The sequence below is a fragment of the Falco peregrinus genome, chromosome 4 (genome assembly GCF_023634155.1).
Source record: "Falco peregrinus isolate bFalPer1 chromosome 4, bFalPer1.pri, whole genome shotgun sequence".
NCBI lineage: Eukaryota > Metazoa > Chordata > Aves > Falconiformes > Falconidae > Falco > Falco peregrinus.
The window spans coordinates 105,340,379-105,367,936 of record NC_073724.1 but is presented as its reverse complement, the minus strand read 5'-3'; the positions used below and the strand labels follow the sequence as shown (position 1 = coordinate 105,367,936).

Below are 27,558 nucleotides of genomic sequence, written 5' to 3'. Positions count from 1 at the left end.
CAAGTGGTGTTCCCCAGGGCTCAGCACTGGGGGCAGTTCTGTTTAATATCTTTATGGATGATTTGGATGAGGGGATCAAGTGTAACCTCAGGAAGTTTGCAGACAGCACCAAGTTGGGCAGGAGTGTTGATCTGCTTGAAAGCAGGAAGGCTCTGCAGCGGCACCTGGACAGGTTGGGCGCATGGGCCGAGGCTGATGGCATGAGGTTCAACAAGGCTCAGTGCCTGGTCCTGCACTTGTGTCACACCAGCCCCCCACAGCACTACAGGCCTGGGGAAGGGTGGCTGGAAATCTGCCTGGTGGGAAAGGCCCTGGGGGTGCTGGTTGATGGCCGGCTGCATGTGAGCCAGCCGTGTGCCCAGGTGGCCAAAGTGGCCAATAGCATCCTCGTTTGTATCAAAACAGTGCGGCCAGCAGGACTAAGGGGAGTGATTGTCCCCCTGTACTGGGCACTGGTGAGGCTGCACCTCAAATCCTGTGTTTCAGTTTTGGGCCCCTCACTACAAGAAAGACATTGAGGTGCTGGAGCGTGTCCAGAGAAGGGCAGTGGAGCTGGTGAAGGGTGTAGAGCAGATGTCTTATGAGGAGCAGCTGAGGGAACTGGGTTTTTTTAGCTTGGAGAGGAGGAGGCTGGGGGGGGGGGGGGACGGGACATTATTGGTCTCTACAACTACCTGAACGGAGGTTGTAGCGAGGTGTGTGTCAGTCTCTTCTCCCAGGCAACCAGCCACAGGATGAGAGGAAATGGCCTCAAGTTGTGCCATGGGTCGTTTAGATTGAATATTAGGAAACATTTCTTCACTGAAAGAGTTGTCAAGCATTGGAACTGGCTGCCCAGGGAAGTGGTTGAGTCACCATCCCTGGAGGTATTTAAAAGTCATGTAGTCGTGGTGCTTAGGGACATGGTTTAGTGGTGAACTTGGCAATGCTGGGTTAATGGTTGGACTCAGTGATCTTAAAGGTCTTTTCCAACCTAAATGATTCTGTGATTTTGTATTAATTTCAGAGTTTAAAAATGCTCACCACTCCATTTCTTCTGTTGGTGAATCTAAACTTCTTTTACATCTGACATATATCTGTGTGACATTCCTTAAATGCAAAATTTCAAAGCATCTATTTTTTCATGATCTTCCTATTAGTACATAGATTACTTATCGAAGTAAGCCCTACCTTTTAATAGCCTCCTAATTTTGTTAACAAAGGGATCTGCTATGCCTGTGCAGGAACTGATTTCCACAAGTGATCCGTTACAGCTCTGTTTCACTATTCACTTTCTTGAGGTAATATGAAGGTGTGACAGTAAATAGACAATAGTATAGCAGGATGAACTGTAGCCTCTAGAGCAAGCCGTTAGCCCTATTCTGACATGTCTAGACTTACACCTTAGGCTATGTACAGTTTCATATAATCAAATTGTGTTGTTTAAAATAGTCATTGGTATATGCTGGTTTATTTCTGATGCTGACTGAGGGATGACTTGAGGCTAGATTTTGCCCTTGTGTGTGCGCAAGCAATTCCCACTGACTTTGAAGCAAGGTGACTCCACACAAGAGTGGGATATTTTCCTTCAGCCTTTAGGGCAATGTAGTTATTTAATCAATTGTAGTTGTGTTTTTGTGACACCTCATAGTGCACCAAATCCATAATAAATGATCAGTCATGAGTTTTGGTTTTAGTAAGTGGGAATAAAACATGTTCCTCATTCTGTTAATAACATTATGTCATAGGCTTATCCATGCCTAAGCATGTGTGGCTTTCCTTTTGTTTCTACAGTTGCCTTACTCCTGGTCCAAATTTGGCACAATACAGAAGACTATCATCATCAAGTGCAAATGTGATGTACTTTTAAGCCCATATTTTCAGAAGTGTATGTAGATTGTGTTCACTGACATTACCATTGATAGCCTAGTTTTTTAAGATTTGGGTGGGGTTTTTTTTTCCTAGTAGCTATGCTTACTTTTTTATAGTAGTTAATTACTGTTTGCAGTGGGCAGTGAAAATTGTGACGTCTTGTAGGTAGTAAGTAGAGGAGGGCTTATTAACCAATATTTGATTATTTGTCGTCAGTATCCTGAGCTGTATGAACAGGAGCGGAGCCAGTAGATCATGGGAAGTTATTGCCCACCTCAGGCACTGGCCCTGTGAGAAGCTGGGGGAGCTCAGCTTGTTCAGCCTGGAGTAGACAGCTTCAGAGGCACCTAATGGTAGCCCCCAGTGCCTATAGGGAGGTCATCTAAGAGGTCGAGCTCAGCTCACTGACGTGGGGCAGGGTGGGAAGATGAAAGACAATGAAAGTAAACAAGAGGGGTTCAGATTGGATATTAAAAAAAAAAAAAATCACCCCCACAAGGATCATCAGGTAGTGGCACAGGGCGTCCAGATTTATTGTGCAGTCTCTGTGCTTGGAGGTTTTCACCTTTGACAAGGTGAAGCCCTGTGCAGCCTGGTCTAGCCTCAGAGCTGACCCCACTGTGAGAAGCAGTTTGGACCAGAGCCATTCTGAGGTCCATCACAGCCTGATTCATCCTGTGATCTGGTTCCTATCCTCCAACCAGGTCACCCGAAATCTGTGTTTCCTTATTCTGAATTTTGATCTTAATTAAACTCAGGGATAAAAAGGAAGGATAATAAGGAAATCCTGTGAGGTTCTGCTGAGTTTGTCAGCACTGAGATCAGAGCATTGTGACAAGGAGTGTGGTGCTGGAGGAGATTTCCTTTAAGCCTCCAGTGCAGTTCTCCCTGTTCTCACAGGCCACCAGCTGACAGGCCATCCCTCTTCAGTCTAGAGGAAAGCAGACAAGCAAAGTAAGCAGCTAGTCTGTTTAAACTATCTCTAGATAGTATTGTACAGCAAAGCATGAATGTGAAGTAGATGATCTGGACATTGAAAATCAAGAAAATACAAGAAGTACATTAATAGGGCTGGGATTTTTTTTTTGTAGCTCCTCAGTGTGATTTCAGTGAGACACACATTAAACCTAGTAAAACCTGAAAGGAAGTGACCCTACCTAGCTTGTATTTGATCTCTGGAAAAGGAGTAGGTGGTACATCTCTTTCTTATCTGAGCTGTGTAGGTATAGAAGCATAACTATAGTAGAAATGCCACAAAATTAGTGTAAGAAAGAAACTGTAGAGAAAGTCAGGTTTTAAAAAGTTTTGTGTGCTTCTTTGTATTACTTCTTATTCACTGCAACTCTTCCACTTCAAGCTGTGAAAAATATTTGATTCTGTAGTTTTAGTAGCATCTATATTCATTTGTGTACCCATAAACCAGGCAAATTCATCAGGCTAATGGTAGTCTTGTTTGATTCTGCATAGCTGTGTGGGAGAGAAAAAAGCTTTATTTTGTATAGTGTTCCTGACTGAATTGATTTTAGGTGTATGATGTCAACTTTTCGTTTAAACCTTTGGTTGGTTAAAAAGGCATGATCAGCATGATCAGCATTTTCTAAAGTTGAAGAATGATTATTTATAGGAGTTGATTTTGGCCAGTAAATGCATATTTCTATAATAAAATCGTTGTGGTACCTAATTAGTAATGAGTTTTCTGTATGTTAGAAATGAAAAGATCACAAAACATTTTCAAGATAAATATGATGTGACTTTTTTAAAAAATACATGGTGTGGTGGCTTTGGGCTACCAGAAATTAATAGGTTTTAATGGCACAGGTACTTTTAATAAATGTGTTAGTGTATATAGATAGATAGATAGATAGATATAGATATAGATACACATATATATATATATAAAATGTGTTGCAACCCTTTATTCAGGAAAAATTTCCATTTCTGTTAATTAAATTTTCCCTGAACAGAACAGAGAGTAAGCAAGATAGTCTCAGAGAGAAAGGAAAAACTTGCTTTGTGAAAACTATTTTGAGTAGGTCTTGCTGAAAAACTGTTTTTGATATTACTTTATATTATTTTATAACTAAAAAGAAAAGATTGACCATAGTTTTCTTAAATACCCTACATGCAGCAGTCTGTCTTTCTCCAATACGCCTATAAGCAATACCAATCCGTTGTCCTAAGACGGTCAGTTTGATCCTGCAGAGCACTGAAGAGGAGAGCAACACATACAAAAGTGTTCCTGTACTTTGCTGTTTCCTGTGATTGATTTGATTTGGGTGCACGTTACCACAGTTGCATTTCATCCACCAACTCTTCAGCCACTGTTAATGATTTTTTGTCATTTTTCTTTTTTGTATATAGCAACAGACTATCTGGGTATTATGAATGAATATATGCTAATTAAGACAATAAAGTAGTTTAAAGATACATGAATGTTAATAGGATTTGAAATAAGAGGTAGCTTGAGGCTACTGCTGTATAACAGGCCATTTAAAAAATATTAGCATCAGGCCCAGTGGACCAGTAGTAAAGTACAGCTGCCTTTTTAGTATAGTATCAGAGCTAGCGGCCCTTAGACCCTGAGCTTTACTCCAGTGATCACAGCTGTGAACTGTGCTGAACTAATTTTGCTTATTCCTGCAAATTCCAGCATAGAAGCTACTAGCTATACGTAATGCCTGGGGTGATATATTTTGTTACTTGTAAAGCAATCTTTATAGCAAATTAAGTACATCAACAAAGATATGTTTTTGCATTATTTACATCAAGCTGTTAAATTTTTAATAGTTTACAGTGGTCTTCTTTGCAGACTAAGATCACTATATGAAAGAAAATGGAGTATATTGTCCACTTTGTTGATTGAACAGTTCAGCCAAGTGAAGGACTCTGCTTTGGTCAGCCCTAAAGTCCAAAAATAAATAGAAAAACAAGGGTTTCATTTGAGAAGGCTGCTATTTGAATAGCAAAATAAGTTTACATAAGGTGACAGCTATTTTAAATCTCCTGTGATAACCATGATAAGGAAAAGTATTTTGTAATGGCAAATGCTGTTTGACAATCTGCCTCCTTTTCCCCCAGACCACACAGTACACCCGCCTTTGGTCCATTCACAGAGATAACAGTGTGCCAGCCAACCAGTCTCAGCTCCCTTCTTATCTGTCTTCTTTTCTAAAACCATCGCCAGTCCATTCCCCAGCTCTATAGAAATCCCAATTATAGATAGTCCATTTCAAAATGCCTTATGGATGAAGCCCCATTCCTGCCAAAGATATGGGAGAGCAAAATGATAGGGCTTTTGCTCCTGTTCTAAATTGTTGTGATAATTTATATAATAGTACATCTATATAAATATAAAAATATAAATATATATAGTGTGTATATATATACACTATAGAATAATAGTGAAGTTGTGGAAATACTTAAGATGGTGCCTGAAAACCTGGCATAGAGAAAACAGGATTAGCTGAAAACACAGGAAGAAACAAAGATAAAAGCAAAACATTTCTGTTACTGCTTTCTTTTTGTTGGGCAACTTCCAAGAATGGAAATCATGATCTCTACCTTCAGAAGGTAATTTTTGTGAGAAATGAAGAAAACATATTGCGCACATAGAAAGATGTGAAGCAGCGCATGAAACTGAATATTAACAGCTGTTTTAGGCTTTGACCAGCAATGCTCTCTCACTGAAGAGGTTCTGAATATATTTTGCCATCTTTTTACTGTGCTTTACAGGTTATTCTTCTCAATTATAAGCTTACAATCTGACAATGTCATAGGAAGAGAGAGGGAAACAGCATTTTTGATTGTTGTGCCAAGAGCAGGATACGAACCCAAATACCTGTGTCGCAGTGCACCTAAGGAGAACAATGGGCAGATAGTTTTTGAGATGCAGTTTGATTTCTTTGCATTTGTGATTTTAAGCCAGTAGGTTGTACTGCCATCTTTTTGTGTATTGGGAAATACCATGAAAGCACTGTGATAGCAAGAAAGATTCTGGCATTGCTGTAGTCAACGATGTAATAATGCAATTTAGTGACATCAATTGATGTTAATGCAAGTTAGCAATTCTGCTCTCAGAGGAGAATGTGAGAGATGCTAAGCAATTTCTGCCTATTGGAAGGTTGTGTTGTATTTCAGAAAGGCTACTTGCGTCAAAGGAAGATAGGTCATGCCAAGCATTCAAAACCTTTACCTCCATTCTACAGGCTTCTTTTAGTCTGACACCTGTTAGGAGCTCCAGTTTTGGATAGACAGCATTTTGTTAGATGTTCTACAAATACAGAGTTATAGAAGAGATGTTCATTCATAACAACTTACAATGTAATTATTTCGTATGAAGCAATGTTTTCTGAGTGTTAACTGCACTTTATGAGACGACATAAATGTTCTCCTCTTATCAACTGTTAGACTCTCAGGCAATAGCACATTCATTTCCGTAAGTATCTCCTGCCCCAGAGTTGAAATTAAATAAACTCTCCTTGTTAAAATAAACATGGACAAGTATGTAAGATAAGTAAGTTAGCCACAGTTACAAAGTTAAGTTCTTTTATTTGGTTTATCTGCTTATTTCTTTTAAAGATGTCTAAGCTACCATCTATGCCATTTTACAGTAGAGATTTGTATGTGTTTTAAATAAATAGCTGTACAGTTTGCGTAAGAGTAAAAGAATTTGTGGTCCACAGAAATAGAAAAGATGCATACATATTCTTATGACTACTTAGTCATGTATTAACCTTTTTTTTTTTTTCCAAGTCTTGTTTTAGCTGAAAAGAATTATTTAGAAAGCAAACTCCTTTCATGTCATTTGACACTGACCTGCCTTTCTATGAAGCAGTTAGAGCCTGATGTCATTAAACACAGGGGCATGGCCAGAATCCATCTTGCACTCAGATCTGATGAGGCTAGTCTTCCATTTAGAGGGTGAATGGCTTTCGCCTTATATAACCTTGTTCAAATGGTTCATTTGTATTTTATTTTCTGAAAGGTAATTACTTCTTCTCATTATTTTAATTATTATGTGAGACCTATAGCTATTTAGAAATGCCTTTTATACATAAAAAAAGCAGAAGGATCAGACTTTCAGAGATAGAAGAAACAGCTTGGTGACAAAAAAGGGAAGACAGTGGAGGATGCATTTCCAGTAATCCGTGCCAAACATTTGATTTTAAAACTACCCAATTGTATAGTGGTCAGTTCCCACTGGCATAATCATGGGAGGCTAAGAAGCAGCTCTGTCTTCAAATGGATCGAGAAGAAACTGCAAGGTTCACAGGGGGGAAAAAAAGGGGGGGGCGGGGGTAGAGAGAAAAGAGATAGCTCAGGGTTTCTTAAGCTTTGGACTTCTGGCCCTCCACAGACAGTAATTCCCTGATGTCATTTTGATATGTCCATAGTAAGCAGGATCTACATCTGAAAAATCCCTTAGCTACGGTCACTGCATTATCTGGGGAAAACAGGCAAGCTACAAGATGCTGAAAAAACTTAAGTGCACTGAAATGATCAAAACAACAAGGCAACATAAAGGAACAAATACAAGTAATGAAAACACAATCTGTTTGAGATGTCAGCATGACATGCCTTAAAGTAACCATAATTCCTGGATATATATATAGATACCCAAACAGGCCAAGACCCAAATTTCCAGGAAGATCAGGAGAGAAAATCTCTTGGTATGGTTTTGTTTTTGTGAAGTTAGGAGTAATAATGCCTAGGATGTTTGAAAGGAGGGCTGAAGTATAAAGTACAGAATGATGAAAGAAATAGAGAATTCTTGTTGAACAGGCCAGTCATAGATAATAAGGGTATCTACATTCATCTTAGTGGTTCTTTGAAAAGCTTTTATTCATTATTCCAACTATATGAAGAACTTATATGTTAGAATCTTTGGTTTCCAGATTGGAAAACTCAAAAAATCCAAATGACATGGCTACAGTTAGTGGAAATTAAAATAGAAGTCAGAGCAAAAATTTACCAGCTCCTTACCTTTCACTTATACGGTGTGTATCTCTCCAGGTACTGTTTGCCAGTTCATTAGATTAAGGCTAGGAAAACCAGTAAAATTACACAGTTTATGGGGGGAATTGTAGGCTGTCAGAAGCACCTAAATGTTCTGGGCAAGCCATCATTACCCATGGTGATGCGTAAGAAGAAGCAACCCAAACAACCAAGAAATACATTTAGGATGTACATGACAAAGTAAATTTCACATGATAGTTTTTAAATTTATTTACTCATCATAACACACTTGCACTAACGTAGAAGAAAAATCATGGAAGCATCAAATCTCTTATCCACTACAAACAAAGTCAGGGCTGTCATATGTGAGGAGACTGATAGAACAATGGGCATGTCATATATCTTGATTCCTGAAATGATAGCTCAGAAGGTACGGCTTGATTGGGGAATAGCTTCAGCAGAGCCTTGTGCAGTTTCGTCAGCAGCTGCTGTTCTGCCAATATACAGTCACAGTCTGCAACAGACAGCAGAAGAATTTTGTTTCTAGGTCTTGTGGGGAGTTTTTACTCTCAGACCAAGTTGTATATAATCTCATGATTTATACCGTGTTCCATTTATCTGACAGTAATACCAGTTTCAAATTCTGCTTTGTAACATCAAAGGGAAGGAAGTAAAGGAAGGGACAAACAACAGATTTTATCAAAAGTACTCAGAAACTCTTCTCAGAGAAGTCCCAATTGTGAGCAAAAAAATGACTGAAAAGTTCTTTTTCAAGTTAGGGTGTGTGTAGTTAAATAATAGCTTTTATTATCCCATGGGAAATTGGGAAAAACAGATAAGATTTTCATCACATATAACTGATTTTCATCACATATATCCTCTTAACATTAACATAGTTTTCAAAAATTAGAAACCATGTTTTCTAGCTCCTGAAAAGATACTTAGATCTAAGAGTGGCCAAGGAAGCAATGCTTTATTTAATGTTATTTAATCAGCATTGTGTGGTGAATGTTGATCTTGCTGAGGCCAGAAGGAATCCATGGCTTCATTCATTCTAAATCATAAACAGCAAAGCAGGAAGAATTATTTGAGATGATATCTTGTTCAATAACATGAGTCAAATTAAGCAGTTATTTCAGTTGCTAGTGAGGGGACTCTTGAAGGTGTGAAATCTGCTACTGAGGGAAGAAATTAGCAAAAATCCCAGCCTTGCCCCTGTCAACATTCAGAAGCCTGGACTGTACAGAGAGCATTGCACTTTAGTGGACAGCCTGTGTTCACTAGAAGATTAAGGTGGAAAAATAAGAAACTGGGAGACAGAATTGCCAATGAAAGAAAAATAAGAGTTCCAGCGATGGATCAAATAACATCATTCCCCTCAGGACAGGCTTTACTTCTAAATATAAAACTATAAACCAGACCAAAAAACCACATCTCTGTTCAGTTTTGAATGACAAGCACCTAAGGACCTTCATCTTAATGCAAGACCAAGTTAATCACATCTTTCATGATTTTCTGCCTTCCTTTCCTTCCTTTTCCCAGATGCTTCAGAGATCTGGGGAGACATTTCCGAAGTCAGGGGGAGCAGTTAGATGCTTAGTCTCCTTTCAAAATCACATGGAACCTTAGTACCAAACTTCTTCAGTACTTTCAAAAATGCTTTACTTGAGCTTCCTCAATTAAAGAAGAGTTCATCTTTTGTTTCAGCTCAGTTAAATTAGAACACAAGGTCTGACGTAAAGAGGCACCATTGGTTCAGAAGTGTGGGGTAAAAAGATGATAATGCATTCATCGAAACAGTATAGGTCAGGAGCCATAATGTATGGCTCCACCTCTCATATCTTCTATGAAATTCAGTTAATTCCTGTCAATGATAGTTTTGCTGGCAGGAGCACTGCAAAATTGACATGTATTTTTCCAAAATGAAGAAAAAAAAATTCTTGCTATTTTTTCCAAAAACTACAAATAGTTCTTCTTTTGCATAAGAAAAATCTGTGATTATGTAGCTATGTATAAAAAGCTATTTTTATGTAATTAACTGCACATTTTATAAGATACCGTCCCATTAAAATTGTACTGGTTTTTTTCCAGTTCTTTTTTTCTGGAAAGAAAAATGTCTGTTTAACCATGCCTATTTTCTCCCTTTTCAAGATAAAAAGAAAAAAGAAAGCTAATGTTGTAGAAAAATGGGCCATCAAAGGATTACTTCTTAAAACAAAATTCAGACTTCTTTTTGTTCTGTTTTATTAAAATGGGGTACAGGGGCAGGTTTTCTAAACTCTTACATTTTGGGGGGAAAAACAAGCTGCAAAGAAATTTGTTTTCTCTACAAAGGAATGTTTGGATGAAGTTCAGATTTGAACTGAAAGAAATAATGTCTCATAAGGAAATGGACCAATCCAAGAACAGCGAAAAATGTTTAACCACAGAAGCAAAAAATGTTTAATCACACAAGCAATCTAGATAAGTTATAAACCATGATTTCTCTAGATATCATCTAATGAGGATGAATTTTCCCTGAGCTGGCAAACTGAAGAGGTGATACGATTTTGCAAGAAGATCTCTAACCATGTCATGAGTATCTGAGTTGAAATGTTAACCTCAATTAAGCAATTGGGAATTTTACCATTGATTCCATAAAACAGATTTTTACTGTGGTCCAGTCTAATTTCCATGCAATCTGATGCAATCTGCTATACCTCTTTAAGCTTCTGTCCGGGGGGGGGGTGGGGAGGAGGGGAAAGATAACTGTAGACTTTTTGTCCTTGAGAAAACCTGCCAGCTTCATGAGAACTTTCTACCAAAAACCTTCATGTTTAACTTTTTAAAAAACTTCTATGGTTTTGAAAAGCCTGGGAATCTCACGTGGTACTGGTATTTTTACCAGTTTTTTAAAACAGCCAAAAAAGAACTTCTGTGCCAATGTGGATTATCATTCATATGACTATGAAAGGTAAATGCTGCATGTGGATTCTCTATGGGAGAGCGTTCAAAGAGGAAGTTTTGGCAGAGTAAGGAAATGCACGTGTATGTGTATTGCCAGACAGCTATAAATACCAGATCCATGGAGTGTACAGGGCTGGAGGACAAAGGCACAAAGACTGGATAATTTATTGCAGAGAGAGCTGTAAAGTACTTTTAAAAATGAGAAAAGATTTGTTAGCATTCAGCAAATGTGAAATTCATGAGGGGAGTTCTATCAAAGAGATTAGCCAAGGCACAGCAGAAAGAGAAATTTTATAAATAAACCTAGTGGAAAATGTTTTCTTGTTGTGTAAAAATGTTCCCTTGGATTTAAATTATTTGGAATTATATATTAATGAAAGTAAATTACTTCAGTGGTGCTGAAGTTTTCACATGGAGAGTACTTGAAGATTAAAGCAGTCTTCTTCATAGAAATTTACGAAAGGCCAGGTTACTTTTTGTTCTCCATCAGGAAATGAGAATTGTCAGCACTTTTCAGGAAAAAAGAGAGACATGGTCTGTATCTGAGAAATACCTGCAACCCCTGGCTGAGAAGAATCTGTGCGTGTTGTGTGAGAAGGGCCTCAGAGAAAGGAAGCTCCAAGTCACATTAAATCTGGGGATGGACAGAGGAGAAAACACCACAGATACATTTTCTAAAGTGAGACTTTAAAAATTGTTTTAAAATGTAGCTGCCTAAATGTAGTTGCCAAGTCTTTCATGGATAGCTAGTCTCCTTTTACAGCTAAAAGAGATGAGGTACCTCTAGTGGATTATTACCCGTCTTAAGCTGGGATGGTTTGTCTTCTGAATATACCTTTTTCTCTTTTAGAGACAGGAAAAAAAACCCAACAACAACCACCACACAACCACCTAATTTTCAGGTGAAATTAAAGAAAGAAACAGGTGAGACAGTCCCCTCCACTGTCGCTGCATGCACCTATACATACAAAGGTAGACATGCTCCTTTCAAAATTTTTTTTGGAATGGGCTTTGATGAAACTTTAGTCAATGTATTGATTTTTGAAGAGCAAAGCATGCTCCACATCGAGAAGAGATTCAGCAGCTGGATCTACAAGTCTGTCTTGTCTGGTGTCTGTGGCCCTCTTTTTTCTGTTATTTTGGGCATCTCTCTGGGTAATCTTCTAAAGTTAATGTTCTGTAACTTAGTGAACTGGTATAAGATGTTGCACACAAAATACTGTGTTACAATGTTTGAACTGATTTTAAAAGAAGAAAGTTACTGTGGATGTTAATCAAGCTAGTGCAATTAACTAATTTCGTTTAATGTGTTTATTGGTGACATGGACAGTGGGCATGAGTTTACCCTCAGAAAGTTTGCCCATGACAGCAAGGTGAGTGGTGTGGTTGACATGCTGAAGGGAAGGGATGCCATCCAGAGGGACCTTGACAGATCCATGTGGACCTCATGAAGTTCAACAAGGCCAAGAGCAAGGTCTTGTGAGACCCCATTTGAGTACTATGTTCAGCTCTGGGGCCCCCAGCATAAGAAGGACATGGACCTGTTGGGAGTGAGTCCAGAGGAGGACCATGAAGATGATCAGAGGCTGCAGCACCTCTCCTATGAAGCCAGGCTGAGAGAGTTGGGGTGGTTCAGCCTGGAGCGCTGGGGAGACCTTGTAGCAGCTTTCCAGTACCTAAAGGGGGCCTACAAGAAAGCTTGTAGAACTGAAGAATTTTTACAAGGGCATGTAGTGATAGGACAAGGGGGAATGGCTTTAAACTGAAAGAGGGTGGGTTTAGGTGAGATATGAGGAAGAAATTCTTTACTGTGAGGGTGGTGAGGCGCTGGCACAGGCTGCCCAGAGCAGCTGTGGCTGCCCCATCCCTGGCAGTGCTCAAGGCCAGGCTGGATGGGGCTTTGGGCAACCTGGTCTAGTGGGAGGTGTCCCTGCCCATGGCAGGGGGGTTGGAACTAGATGGTCTTTAAGGTGCTTTACAACCCAAACAATTCCATGATTCTATGATTGTAATTCCATTTTCCATTCAATAGGCAAAAGGTGCACTATTACTCCCTGCTGTTGTTTAAGGAATTGACTTAGCAGAAACAGTCTATTAGAGGCAATTCACAAAAACTGCTTCTGTAAAATTAATTATTTTGAAAAGTAAGAAATCTCTATCTTTCTTTGCAATATGTTCTCACATCTGCAGTTGCACAAACAAAACTGCATTTCCCAAATTACTATTTCATCTAGCACATGCAACCAAGATTTTCATTGTTTCTAGGGGAGTGTTTTTAAATGGACTGGTAAGTCACTGAGTACAAGAAGTTGTACACTCATTGCTGTGGGTTACATGTAAAAGACATGTGTGAATTTTGTGTGCCTCAAGTTTGACGGATCCATCTGTTGATCTCAACATAAAAATTCCTGCACACTCTTTAGTATTTGCTTAATTTTATGCATGCAACTAAACACACCGACCTTTAGGACAAATCATTATGTGTTTTTAGGGTTCCAGAATTTCCTATAGAATTGCGAGATAAAGGTCTATTAGGTGTAACTTTTATACACATTGGGATAGCAGTCAGAAGCCACAGCTGAGACAGTTGGGCCATTGTGCTAAACTCTTTATAGACATCTAGTAGGAGACTGGCCTTCCTGACAAGTGCTTATATTCCAAAATAGACCAGACAGTTGAGGTGTTGAGAATTGAGACATGGGAATGTGATTTGCTCCAAAGTATGAATGTAGTTTCAGAGATTCAGTCACAACATACCAGACTTCTCATTATGCAGTTGCAGTACAGGAGGATAGATGTTTGAGAGGAATAAATATTTGAGAGGGTAATGTTTGTGATTCATTTTTTTTTTTTTTTTTAACTGGAAAGATCTTAATTTAGTCTCTTTTTGTTCACCTCCATCGTTAATACTGGATTAAATTGTAGAGCAATGAACTGACTTTAGATGAAGTAATGATGTGATATTATTTCTGGATATAATGCTTTAGGTATGGTGCTACCTGAAGTGTGATGTGTGCCTCCTGAATGCAGGAAAAGATAATTCTGTTGCTTGAAGAAGTTTGTGATCAAAAGGCAAAAGTGATGATTTAGAGGGTGCAGTGTTATCAGTGGAAAATTAATAGGGTTGTGATGGATGCTTATTTCATTAGACACAAAAAATGTAACCATATAACTTATAAGAAACTCATTGTTTCCCTTTCCCCTGTTTTGGATAGGAGTATGTAGAAATATCCTTTTGTATTTGAGACAGTTTTTAAGATAGTAGTAAACCGGTCCAGGTACATCTGTAATGTTTTTCATATACTCACTTTATGTAACACTGTTTTCTCTTTTGTAATCCTATCTGTCACCTTATATCAGTGATTTAATTCATGAAAGTACCTCATTAAGTTGGTCTCAGTGCTGGGGATTTTTGTTAATGCAACAGCATAATTTAGTATAAAATCAGCAGTCTCCAATACAACCCAGAGGAAGAGCATATTTGTATCAAATCTGTACTGGATTTGCATGCAAGATAGTCGAAAAGTACATGGGAATTAATTTAGATCACTTACCTTGTAATTCTGTAGCCCCGACTAGCCTTGCATCCTCTTCCAGGAGATGGAGGTCAGTGGAATGATCAGGAGGAGGTGGATCAGGGAACACAGAGGTGAAAGAAAGTGTTGGGATATTCTGTGCAAAATTAGCAGAAATGTGTTTTGACTTTTAACAGGAAACTCTCGTATTAAAGCTGTTCTTTATCTTGTTGGAGCTTTCACACATATAAGTTGATAAATCATTTGACCTTGGGAGGCAGGTCCTTATTTAGATTAAATGATTCTCCCTTCTGTGCTGCTTTTCACTTGTAGAGCTTGTATCTCCATATGGCTAGGCTGTTCCTCTTGGAAGAAGTTCTTTAGGTTGAGAAAATTCACCCAGCATTTTTACATCGGTGCTGGCAAATGCAGGTGCACAGCAGCTGAACAAAATAAGAGAGTATATGACTGTGATCCATGAGGACATGGATCACTGATAGCATTGCAGGCACACCTCAAATTAAAGCCTTATACTACCGTAGTGGCAAGGAAATGTATCTCCTATGGTTTTGAAATGTATTGCTGTCTGGAGTTTACTGCATGTATTGGCTTTCTGAGGACAGTTTTTGGTTGGGGGGAGGCTACAGGGGTGACCTCTGTGAGAAGACACCAGAGGCCACCCACATGTCAAAGCCAGTTTTCAGCCAGCTCTGAAATGGACCCACCTCTGGCCAAAGCTGAGCCCATCAGCAACACTGTGATGCCTCTTGATAACATATTTAAGAAAGGGTAAAAAACACTTCATAGAAGCAGTAGAGAGAAGAGTGAGGAAATGTGAGAAAATAAACCCTGCAGACGCCAGGGCTGGTGAAGAAGGAGGGGGAGAAGGTGCTGCAGGTGCTGGAGCAGAGATTGCCCTACAGCCCATAGAGAAGACCACAGTGACACAGTTTGTCCCCCTGCAGCCCATGGAGGACCATGGGTGGAGCAGGTAACCACTCTGCAGCCCATAGAGGACCCCGTGCCGCAGTAGGTAGATATGCCCTTAAGGAAGCTGCAGCCTGTAGAGAGCCCACAGCAGAGCAGGCTTCTGGCAGGAGCTGTGACCCAAAGAAAGGAGCCCATACAGGAGCAGGTTTTCTGGCAGGAACTGTGGACCGTGGTATTACAGCACTCTCCAAACTATCAAGCTGCAGCAAGGTCTTTTGCCATCTCATGCCAGTCCCTCTGCTGCGTTGTCCTCATCTCGCCTCATCCAGGGTGTGTGTTCTCGCTCTTCTCTCTACTTTTTCCTCTCTCACCTTCTTTTCTTCAGCTGCTCTGTCTTCATTGACTCAACCACTTAACCAGCCACAGCTGCACCCTATCTACACCAGCCAACCCACCGCCCCTGAAGCCAGCCCACAGCTGTATATTATCAATGATAATTAACCCAGCTTCATTCCTCTACACCGTGGGGCACCCCACACTAGAGCAGTCTTTTCCTGATGGACTGTACTCCATGGAGAGTATCTACGGTGTAGCAGTTCTTGCAGATCTGCAGCCCATGGGAAGGACCCATGTTGGAGCAGGTTGTGAAGGATTGTATCCTGTATTGGGACCCTGTGCTGATTAGGGGAACAGCGGGAGGAGGAAGGAACAGCTGTTTATGGACTGACCACAATCCCCACTCCCCATTTGGATCTCCAAAATATAGGAGGAAATGAAGAGACAGGCAAGGAAAGACTGTCCTCTTGTCTGGAAAACTTCCATAATGCAAACAGCTCTGAGTCTTTCAATTTTGGTGCTTCCATGGTTCGTGAGTTTATGGCAGATCAGTGAACTTGTCAGTATACCTGTAACAGACAGCTGTGCCGGGGGTTCCCATGTAGGAGCCTAAAACCTAGAGAAAAACATTTTTAAATGCTTGTTCCAGAGCTTGTGTCCTGGAAGACTCAGGGTCTGTGAGTCATGTCCCTGAAGCAAGATCTAACATGCTATTTCTGTTTTAGACTGGGTTTTCCAGATTCCTACATATATGGTATAGGTGCCATATAGGCTGCTGAGCAAAACTAATGCTGTTGGCTAACCAGCTGTGCTCTACTAATCAGACTTCATTGTGTAAATAGATTTTTAGAGTACTGTTTTATTTGTCTCTTGAAATTATAAAACTTTTGGATGTGACCAAATAATAAAACAAGACCAATACCATGTAAATATGTGTGCAGGTATGTATATGTGTATTTGTACATACACGTTTATCACAAACTTTAACTTGATGTCTTCTGTGTCATTTTCATGGTTATGGCTGTATTTGGACTCTTCACTTCCCCTGTGGTTTTAGAGGATTTAAAATATATGGATATAATTTCTGGAAATCAGTGAACAAGAAATTGGGACTTTTTGCTGGTTTATTTTTCAACAAAAGATCTGTATTTAAAGTATGGGACTTGTCTTTAGAACAGTGACAGGGACTTTGGGAACAGAGAAAGAAGATCACATGTGGCTTGACTGTGTGTCTTGGTAAATCCTGCAGTGTACAATTTTTGCCATTTTGGCATTATGATTTCTTTTTTTAACTGAAGGTCCCATGAGTCACCTATTCTTTCAAAGTGATAGTACTATCACATAATCTGCTAGAATAGAACATATCTAATTTGTATTACAGCTACTGCAATAACGTTATCTTGACTATTTATGGTGCATTGCAACGTCTTCTCTGGAGTCTGACCTCCACATTCATTTTATCAGTGGTGAGGCCAACGGCATTGCAAAATATGCAGGAGAAAATCATGTGTAATACTGGCATTAAGTTGTCAGCTATGAAGAGATATCTGGTTTAAAGACAAATTATTATTCAATACATTTCCAAGTATGTTCATGAAAGTGTATTTGTCACTGCTTTATATTTATTGGAGGAAAAATTCTGAGCAGAATTTTCTTAGAATGCTAATACGAGACTGTGTTTTACCAAGCATAATTTAGTCCATTTATAATAAGTAAAATGCCTTTATAAGTGTAAGAGAAATGGATAAAGAATTGGGAAATCCAGGTAGTCATGTTTGCCTAGAGGCATTTTCTGAGAACAGTAGTGAGTCAGAGTGCAAATCCTCATGGCTTTGCTGATTTTTGTGGTTGCTGCCGATTACTGTAAAATTGATTCAGGAGCGTTGCAGCATCTCTGCCTATGTTTAAGCCTAATCTCCATAGTGTCTAGGCATTTCTCATATCTGTGGGTATCGTACTGAGTAAAAAAAAATTCTCATAACCTTTTCTTATCAAGGAGCAAAGAAGGACATTATTCAGTAACTTCCCAGTCTTGATCTTGAGTACAGTAGCACAGATTTTCTTGGATTGATTATTTCAGGTCTTTCATGATAGTCAGATAATGTTTTATTGCATCTGGATGTAGGCTGTGGCAAGGATAGTTTGCTTTGAAAAAGTAAAGAATTACTATTGTGTTATTTTTAGTTAAAAGCGTTTTAGAGTCATATGTTATTTAATGAAATTTCAAGTTTGTCTTTTTTACTCTTTTCTTTTTTGTCTCCATCCTGAGAATGAATTTGAGCTTTAATTCCACTAAGTGTACAATTTCACAGCTTGACATTGATTTCTTGAATTTTTCATCATGTAGAATCCTACTGTATGGACCATGTATTACAAAAAGTACCCATTGCCCATTTAAAAATGCAAAGATGTAAGGCAGCGGAGGGCTTTAACAAGGGTTTTTTCTAAACAGAAAACACATTAAAGAACTACCACTTACGTACACAGGGTTTACATTCAAGTATTTCAGTTGGCAAAGTTAACTGGACTGTGCTTGAAAACAGGAGGGCTGCAATTTCCTCACAGAAACACTTGTAAAACAGTGAGAAATCCCTTTGCGGAGGAAAGTGACATGCAGGATGTGACTCCAGAACTGAATGATTATACAAGAAAGATATAATAAAGGAGTGCTTAAAAAGGGTTATTAGTAATAAAGATTCAGTTGTGTTGAAGAAATCGGGAGGTATGTAGCACACTTGCTGCATAAGTGAGAGCCTTACCTAGCAGAGCTGCCCTTAGAAACTGAAACTTGCAAAGGACATTAAAAAACAGTAGAAGGTCATTTACATCTTTAAATGCAAAGACAGGAAATAGGAAAATAATTAGAGATGTTATATATTGATGATGGGACAGAAAAACAGGAAAATCTGGTTAGAGACCTAAAACTCAGGCTTCACATTGATTTTCACTCAAAGAGGATGTTGACCTTAGAAGAGGCACGATGGCTAATGGAAATAGGGAAATCACCTCTTTCTTCTGTGGTTCTTAAAGAGTTGGTTTACTGCAGGGCAGATGCAATAAAAAGTGCTTCTTAGTAGAGCTGTTAAATGAGTTGTGATACATATGATCAGCAAGTAGGAAATATAATACCCATTTTTAAAGGGGAACATAGAATCTGGCCACTGTGGACCTATCGGCTTAACTTCAACAGATTTTAAAGTTGTAGAACAGATTTTGATGGGGAAAAAAGCTTTAGAATATAGCTGTAGACAGAAAATGGCATAAAATGCAACCAGAAGATACAAGGTAGAAAGTATGGGATTAATCTGTATCTTCCCATTGCCAAGAGAATGAAGTAAAACAGACATGCTCCTAAGAGAAGTGATTTATGAACACAGAGACAAAAAGGAGAGTTAAAAAGGCAGGGATGAAACTAAGGGGATGGCAACAAATACTGGTAGAAGAGGAGGTACCAGGCTGGAGAGGCATACCTACAGAAGGAAGACATTAAGAGACTGATTTTACAGAAGACTTAGAAATAAAAAGTTAGAGTACACTGATGGAATTTGCTGCTGATGAGGATCCAGACATCAACAGAAGTTCAAAGTAAGCTAGGAATGTTAACTGTGGAGGTAAATAGTTTTCAGGAGTCGAGTAATAGATGTGACATAATAGAAAACAAATAAAGTTGACTCATAAAAATACTATGCTATAAGCAGATAGTCATAACTTGGAAATGGCCCAGAAAGGGAAAGGGGCAGAATTTTGATTGCAAGATTGTCACAGCACTCTCTAAACTATCAAGCTGCAACAAGGTCTTTTACCATGTCATACCAGCACACTCTTCATGCCAGCCCCTCTGCTGCTGCCTTCTCACCTCATCCAGGGCATGTGTTGTCTCTCCTCTTGCTTCTTCCTGGGCTGCTCTCCCTTCATTGGCTCTCAGCCCCTTAACAGAACCAGCCACAGCTGCACCTTACCTACATCGGCCAACCCACCGCCCCTGAAGCCAGCCCACAGCTGTATATTATCAATGATAATTAACCCAGCTTCATTCCACTACACGAGATGATCGTCAGCCATCAGTGAAGTGCAGATTTAGAAAAACGCAGCATGATCTTAGAATATCTCATCAGAAGTATATTACAGTAGAGATGGGGAAGTAAAAAGAAGCAGAGAGACATCAACTGAAATTCTAAACATGTTGTTCAACTGTGTTCCAGAAAGATGAGGTACAACTGGGAAGGCACAGAACAACATTTTTTAGGATGATTAGCAGAACGGCAAGCCAGTTATTTGATGGGTCTAGGAGAATGTATGTTGTGTGGTCCAGGAAAGAAAATACTGAAAATGTTTGTAAGAGCTGTGTATCAACATACTGAAGGGGAAGTTAGGGGAAGGAAGAAAGCTTTTTAAAAAGCTTTATTTATGTATAATCTGGCTATGAAAATCCTTAGGTTGGGGGCTATAACAGCGGGACAGCACATAAAATGACAGAACTGCCCTCGAGCCACAACTCCAGTTATGGCATCAGAACTGGATAAGTCACCCAAGTCTAAGGAGAAAATGCACAATTTTTATTTTTTGCTTTTTATGCAGTAAATGTAATATGAAAGAATTAAAGCTGAACTGATTTGATCAGGTCATTTGTTAAGTGTGTGTATGCTGTACCCTGACTGTGCTGCTCTCATGGGATGACTGTGACATCCAGGCTGGAAGAGAGGAGGCCATCATCTAGTTAAAAGGGTGTGACTTAGCTTTTTCTATGGTTAGGCTGATGTAAGAATGGGTTGCAGGGCAGGAGGGTCTGGAACAGGAAAGCATAAGAAATACGTACTTGGGAGAAATGGATACAATGATCCCCTAGCTGACTGTTCCTTTCTCTGTTTTCTGTGAATCTGGGATAGGTACACTACTAATGATCACACAGTTTCTAATAATTAGTTTTGTGCTTAAAAAAAAGTGGGTTGTTACTCGTTGGGCCCTTTATGAGTTGCTAGAAAGAGAGTATTTTCTCAAAAAATTACTCTTATGCCTGCTTTTATGTGCATAGATCAGTAAAGCCCTTATCCGGTTGGCTGAAATCAACAGAAGTCCTTCTCTATGTTTTAAATGAGTCCAAGAGCAAATCAAAACTCAGGATATATATTTGGGTCATTTGTTTTCTGGTTTTGAGGTTGACACAGAGTAGAAATAAAAGGGTTTGGGCAAAAGTCTGCTCACATTGATGTACTGCATTTTGCTTCAACTGCTCTTTTAAAGTCAAGATTATTCATAAAGTAGGTTTTTACTCAATGTCTGTGGTAGAGTTTTAATGTAGCACAAGGGCTCCTGCTTAAAAGGCAGTGAAGGTTCTACACTGTTACAATTCAAAATGTCCAGATTTCACTTAGGAGGTCAGTAACATTTTTGTGATAATTTTCACATTTTAAAATGTGAATGCTTTTCTGTTTAAGGTAATGGAAGTGACAAATCCCTGCCAGTATGCAAAGCTATGGTTGAAACAGCATATGTTGACTTCTTACTGGTGTGCAAAATTACATGTTATTTTTTTTACGTTTTATTTTAGAGTAAACCCACTATAAATAATGTAATTTTTAATGAATAACATCCAGAAGTGACAAGATGCTATTGAGCTATTGATCTACTGGTTTCCAGAATGAAACACATGTGAAAATTGAAGTTAACTATACAGGCAGGAATGGAAATCTTCAAATTAAAAATTTGGGGATGTTGGAATGTGTAAGTACGTGTTTACAGATTGTGTCACTAGCTGAATTCTGGTTTTGTTTTGTTTTTTTGTTTTGTTTTCTTCCAGTTTGCTCCCAGTATTCTAGAGGAGTATTTGCCATTTTTGGACTATATGATAAGAGATCAGTACATACCTTGACCTCATTCTGCAGCGCCTTGCACATCTCCCTCATCACACCAAGTTTCCCCACAGAGGGTGAGAGTCAGTTTGTGCTGCAGCTGCGGCCATCTCTGCGGGGAGCCCTCCTGAGCTTGCTGGATCATTATGAATGGAACCGCTTCGTCTTCCTGTATGACACAGATCGAGGTGAGTTGTGACCCAGCTTTCTTACCTTTTTAGTTCAAATTACTTTTGCAAGAACTGTGCATTTTTATATCATACTGAGAGCTTGGGGAGTCAAATTTTAAAGGGTCTTTGAGGTGAAGTACCTCTGGCTGAGTAGCTGTGTGGCTGAAGGAAGAATTCCTTTGTCTGCAAAAACTGGATACTGGATGCACATAGTATGTAATCGACCAGCCGAAGCCAGTGCTTGAAGTCTAGAATACTAAAACATTCTAACTAGTGTTAGTGAAACAAAGACACAGTTCAATAAGCAGAAATTTACAGCTCTGTTCACTCTTCAACTCACTTCATAAGTGACAGCAGTACAAAGAAATAGAGCGAACCAGCCACTTCTCTGCACCTGCGGTGATGTAAGCTGAGATGCGACTGAGCCCCTTGGGGCTCCCATGCTGTGGAAGGTCAAGGCACAGAGGCTCACTCAGTGTGAAGCCCTTAGGCTGCGGCAGAGAAGTGGAGGTAAGAGGCAGTACCTGCTAGGTGAGAGGTATCCATGGGGCAGCAGAGGGAGGGAGTGCTGCAGTAGCCCATCTTCTACTCCTTTCATCTGGAGTTACCTCTGATGGACTACACTTTTACAAAATTCGTAGCTTGTTACACAAAAGGCTATACTTCCTATCCACGTTCTCCATTCCACATCCCAGAGCATCTCAGAACCTTTTAAGTGGTAAAAACTGCAAGTGCATCACCACTCGGTGCTGAATTGAGAAGTAAAATCTCCTGTTAATGTTGTGTGTTCATTCTGCTGGCAAAGCCCTTTGCCTTTGTTTATGGAATAGGACTGAGCCAACATGGCTGAGCTTCTGTGAAAAAGGCAAGATTTTTATGTTGATGGCTTGTTTTCAGGAGGGAAGCAAGCATCATAGCTGTAGTCAAATAATTATTTTACTACAGCTTTTTCAATGTAGTTCCCCGTGTGGACAGTCTATTCTGGAATTAAAGTGGCTTTATTCCAGTATAATTACTCTGCAGTAGAAACAGGGAATTATACTGACCTAAATAAATCTGTTTATTTGATTATGACTATAGAAGTCAATTTTCTCATACACACAAGCACTAAATTTTAGTGCGTTTTTAGCTTGATATACTGCCTAAATACCTGAATTTAAATCAAAATGAGTAATGGAACAAAATGAAAGGGTTTATATTGTTCTGTAATTGTTGGGTTGTTTTTTAAATAAAGATTTATTTAATGTTTACAGTACCTACAAAGGAAGTTCTGGGAAGCATTATAGAATGTATTAGATAACTGGAAAGAGAAAAAAATAGCAAATTTAAGTGTTCCTACTCAAGACACAGTTAGGGATACCAACAAAACAAGCACATAATTACAGATGTGATCCTACAAGTTCAGCAAATGGTTAAGAGAAGTGCACAATGTGCAGTCACCTTTCTCATCTAAATTCACATGCTTAATTAGATTGAGACATCATTTTTAAGCATGCAATATCACACCAAGGGCAGTTTCAGAAAGTCATCTGTAACAGAGTGGTTAATAAACGATTCTTATGGCACTGAACTCATCAACTCTGAACTCCTAAGTTTGTCTTTGATGAATAGATGACATTTGCCAGCTTGGATGCAGGGGGTGCTACACTGGATAGTCTCTAAAATTCCAAATAGGTTATGTGACTCAGTTTAATGCAGGAGAAAATAAGATTCAATATATCTTTAGATATTAAGATGACTCTAAAGATAACACCATTGCTGAATAATTTTCACTACCATTACATGATACAAAGTTTTAATGTGGAGCTGAGATATGATAAGAAAAAATAATATCATCTCTTACAGTGTAACTGGAAAAAGAAAAAAAAATATCGATCCTGAGTCACAGGGTTTCTGTCAGTGAGGCCAGAACTTAGGCATGTCCAGATTTTTGTCAGAGATCCTTCCTTTACATGCCAGATGTTTCCCTGCCTCTCTGAGCAGCCCCATCCAACCAAACTGAAGGAAGGGAACCCCCCTTAGCCTTTTGGTTTTGGTACTGGGCCTGTGTTTTGATCTTTGCAGCTTAACTGGGAAGCTATAAATAAGTTGTTATGGGGGAAGGTAAGTAATAATCATAAATTCCAGCCAGACACAGTAGTTGTTTGTGAAGAAGGCAGCATTTAACAGCTATCAGTATTGTGGAGGGCGTAAGTCCTTAGCAGAAGGTGTCATGACAGGATAGACTTGTGCAAACCTTCAGCAGCAGTGGTGACATGCTGTGGTGGGCAAATACATTTTCAGACCTGCTTTCTCGGCCTTTCCATCCTGCTTGCTTCTTGGTTCTGTTGCATGCAGCTCAGTTGCTGCTTGCTCTTAGGTTGTCAACAATTAAATCCTGTTATTAAGGTAGGTTTCTTTGCTCTGTCACTCCATTCATCTCTTTGACAGCCCCTCAGCTCCCTGCAGAACCCCTGTCTCTGTTACTGGGGGCATCTATGTTAACATTTCAGTTCAAGTCAGGAATGCACTTCTGTCACATCTCTCCAAGTCATTCCCATGTACTGCACTTGGATTTACACCATGTAGTAGTCTTGGAGCTCACAAATTCTGATGAGGTGGTGGCTTCAGCTCTTATGTTAAATCTCCATTTCTGATGTTCTGCCAAACTTGCAGTCTGGAAAATCACTGTCCTGTGGCAGGATGGAGATACTAGGGAAAATGGCAAAGTTAAAAAATGAATTCAGTCTAGAAGAGAACATTACAGGAAAGGAGAACCATGTTTTGCAAAAGATGTTAGACCTAAGAGAAGAATGAAGAAAAAATCAGCTTATTATTTGACAGGGAAAGTGAGCAAGTAAAGAGCAACACAGAAGGCTAAAGCCTCAAGGGTCCTTTGTTTCAGTACATTCTTCTTCATCTTACCCTCCTTCCATAAAAAAGGTTTAATTATGACCCACTGCTTAATACTACTAATATTAACAGCAAAGTGCCAGGAACACAGACAGAACAGGGAAAAACCAGGCTTACCTCAGTTATGCAAAATATAGTGGGAAAGGGCTGAAATAAAAACCAGGCCTCCTTGAGATATCCGGGGGAAAGGGAGGTCCAGCAGGGGTGAACTGCTCAGTTAATATTTGATGTCACCTCTAAAGGGACCTAAGTGACAGAATCAAATGAGTAGACCAGAAGAACATTTAGTTTATATGTGCTGTTTTATTGTGTTTGAGAGATACGTCTTTTAAAAAGAGGCGTACAATCAAGTGAAGCCCTGCATCTGCAAACCCACAGGATTTTTGACCTAGCGCAAGTATGCCGACAGTATGGTTTTGCTAGTTGGTGACAATATTTTCTAGCACCAGAAAGCAGAATTTGAACCATGAAACCACAGAAGAAGGCTGGAGAATTTTGTGTGAGAAGCTGTTTAAGAATAGAATCATTGAATCATTTAGGTTGGAAAAGACCCTTAAGATCATCAAGTCCAACCATTAACCTAACACTGCCAGTCCACCACTAAAACATGTCCCTAAGCACCGTGTTTACATGTCTTTTAAATACCTCCAGGGACAGTGACTCAGCCACTTCCCTGGACAACACTTTTGGTGAAGAACTTTTTCCTAATACACAATGTAGAATTGAGAGGTGCAAGAATCGCACATACAAGAGGTTAGTGTTAGTTTTCCACTTCGTTTACAGTCTTGCTGAGAGCTGGAATGGCTGAAGTTGCTAGTAAAACTGCGGGGATTACCCAGAGCTAAGGGGTCCCAGAGTGGAGAGTGGGAGAGGGGCTGTGGAGCAGTGTGGGACACCAGGGAGGATGGTGGGCAGCCAGCTGGAAACTGTTTTCACAGAAGTTCAGCAGCCATTTAAATTCAACCGTGCTTCCCAGCAAGAGTTTTCAGTTCCTGACTGTGACTAAAGAGTGGTAGCAGGAGGGGTAGAGCTACCAGCTGGCCTAGCAGTTGGCTCACCGGAGGCAAGGTCTGTAAACTAGTTATAGTTCTCTAGAAATTAGGCATCATATGTGAGCCTGTTAACGTACCTTGTTGATGCTTTTTTTCCCTTTGCTCCTTGTAATTACGTATTTCTCATTAAACCAACTCAGTCATGGTTGCAGGTGAACAAAATCAGCTTGCTGTGCACAAGGTAAATTTAATTTTTTCACGTCTGGATAGGGGTTTTATAGCAACCCCTTTAAAGTTGAAACCATTCTGTTTTACAACAATCAAAACCTGCCAGAAGGGTTATACAAGTCCTGATGGCCTGTTTGAATTAGTCTTACAGTACATAGAGTTGCAATCTCCAAGCTTTTGTCTTTGAGGACTTGTGGAGGATTGGTGAGTCCCAGATGTCTGGAGAAAGCAAAAAAGTTACAGGAAATTTGTATCTCTTCCTCTTATTTTGAGATAGATTATAGAGTTGGTTATTTACAGTCAGTTTTCAGGCTAATCTAATTTTCTCCTCTGATAGAGTAGCTGGCCCAGCAGTAAGCAGTAAGTTTGTTGTATCCATCATTAGACTCCAGTGATAGAGCCTCATGCCTGACATTCTCCCAGAAAAAAATAGAAAACAGACATTCAACTATAGCATGGTATCTTGAAAATTAGAAACCATAGCCCCAAAGTTGTTATTAATGAATTTTTTAAGCATAAGAGCAAATCTCAGGTGAGGTGCAAGGGATTTGTCTTTGCTCTGGTCTAGTGAACCAGCAGTGTGAATTTCCATGACAGCACAGAGAACTGCGCTTCTGGGTAGCCAACCTGGCTAAGGTAAGAGTGATAAAAGATGGGTTTGGAGTTGAAGGTGACCTTGCTAAATATAATCATAGATTCATAGAATCATACATTTATTTAGGTTGGAAAAGACCTTTTAAGATCATCAAGTCCAACCATTAACCCAGGACTGACTGCCAAGTCCACCACTAAACCATGTCCCTAAGCACCGGATCTATATGGTATTTAAACACTTCCAGGGATGGTGATTCAACCATCTCCCTGGGCAGCCTGTTCCAACTGCTGACCACCCTTTCAGTGAAGAAATGTTTCCTAATACCTGATCTAAAAATACCCTGGCACAACTTGAGGCCATTTCCTCTCATCCTGTGGCTCGTTGCCTGGGAGAAGAGACTGTCCCCACCTGCCTACAACATCCTTTCAGGTAGTTATAGAGACCAGTAAGGTCTCCCTTGAACCTCTTCCTCTGCAGGCAAAACAACCCCAGTTCCCTCAGCTGCTCCTCATCAGACTTGTACTCTAGACCCTTCACCAGCTTTATTGCCCTTCTCTGAAAATGCTCCAGAACCTCAGTGTCCTTCTTGTAGTGAGGGACCCAAAACCGAACACTATTTGAGGTGCAGCCTCACCAGTGCCCAGTACAGGGGGACAATCATTTCCTTAGTCCTGCTGGCCGCACTGTTTTGATACAAACGAGGATGCTATTGGCCACTTTGGCCACCTGGGCACACGGCTGGCTCACATGCAGCCGGCCATCAACCAGCACCCCCAGGGCCTTTCCCACCAGGCAGATTTCCAGCCACCCTTCCCCAGGCCTGTAGTGCTGTGGGGGGCTGGTGTGACACAAGTGCAGGACCAGGCACTGAGCCTTGTTGAACCTCATGCCATCAGCCTCGGCCCATGCGCCCAACCTGTCCAGGTGCCTCTGCAGAGCCTTCCTGCTTTCAAGCAGATCAACACTCCTGCCCAACTTGGTGCTGTCTGCAAACTTCCTGAGGTTACACTTGATCCCCTCATCCAAATCATCCATAAAGATATTAAACAGAACTGCCCCCAGTGCTGAGCCCTGGGGAACACCACCTGTGACTGGCAACCAAGTGGATGTAACTCCCTTCACCACCCCCCTTTGGGATCGGCCAGCCAGCCAGTTTTTTACCCAGCGCAGAGCACACCCATCCAAGCCATGAGCAGCCAGCTTCTCCAGGAGAACTCTGTGGGAGACAGTGTCAGAGGCTGTGCTAAGGTGCAGGGAGACAACATCCACAGCCTTTCCCTCATCCACTAGGTGGGTCAT

The 27,558-nt window shown here is 40.0% G+C and overlaps 1 protein-coding gene across 3 annotated transcripts in view; it reads left to right on the top strand.

Moving 5' to 3' along the window:
• GRIA4 (glutamate ionotropic receptor AMPA type subunit 4) overlaps positions 1–27,558 on the top strand; it is a 240,230-nt gene that overhangs the window by 57,760 nt on the left and 154,912 nt on the right. For all 3 annotated transcript variants that reach the window (XM_005232858.4, XM_005232859.4, XM_005232860.4), the window contains exon 3: positions 21,331–21,570. In XM_005232858.4, the coding sequence (XP_005232915.1) occupies positions 21,331–21,570 (240 nt within the window). The remainder of the gene's footprint in view (positions 1–21,330; positions 21,571–27,558) is intronic.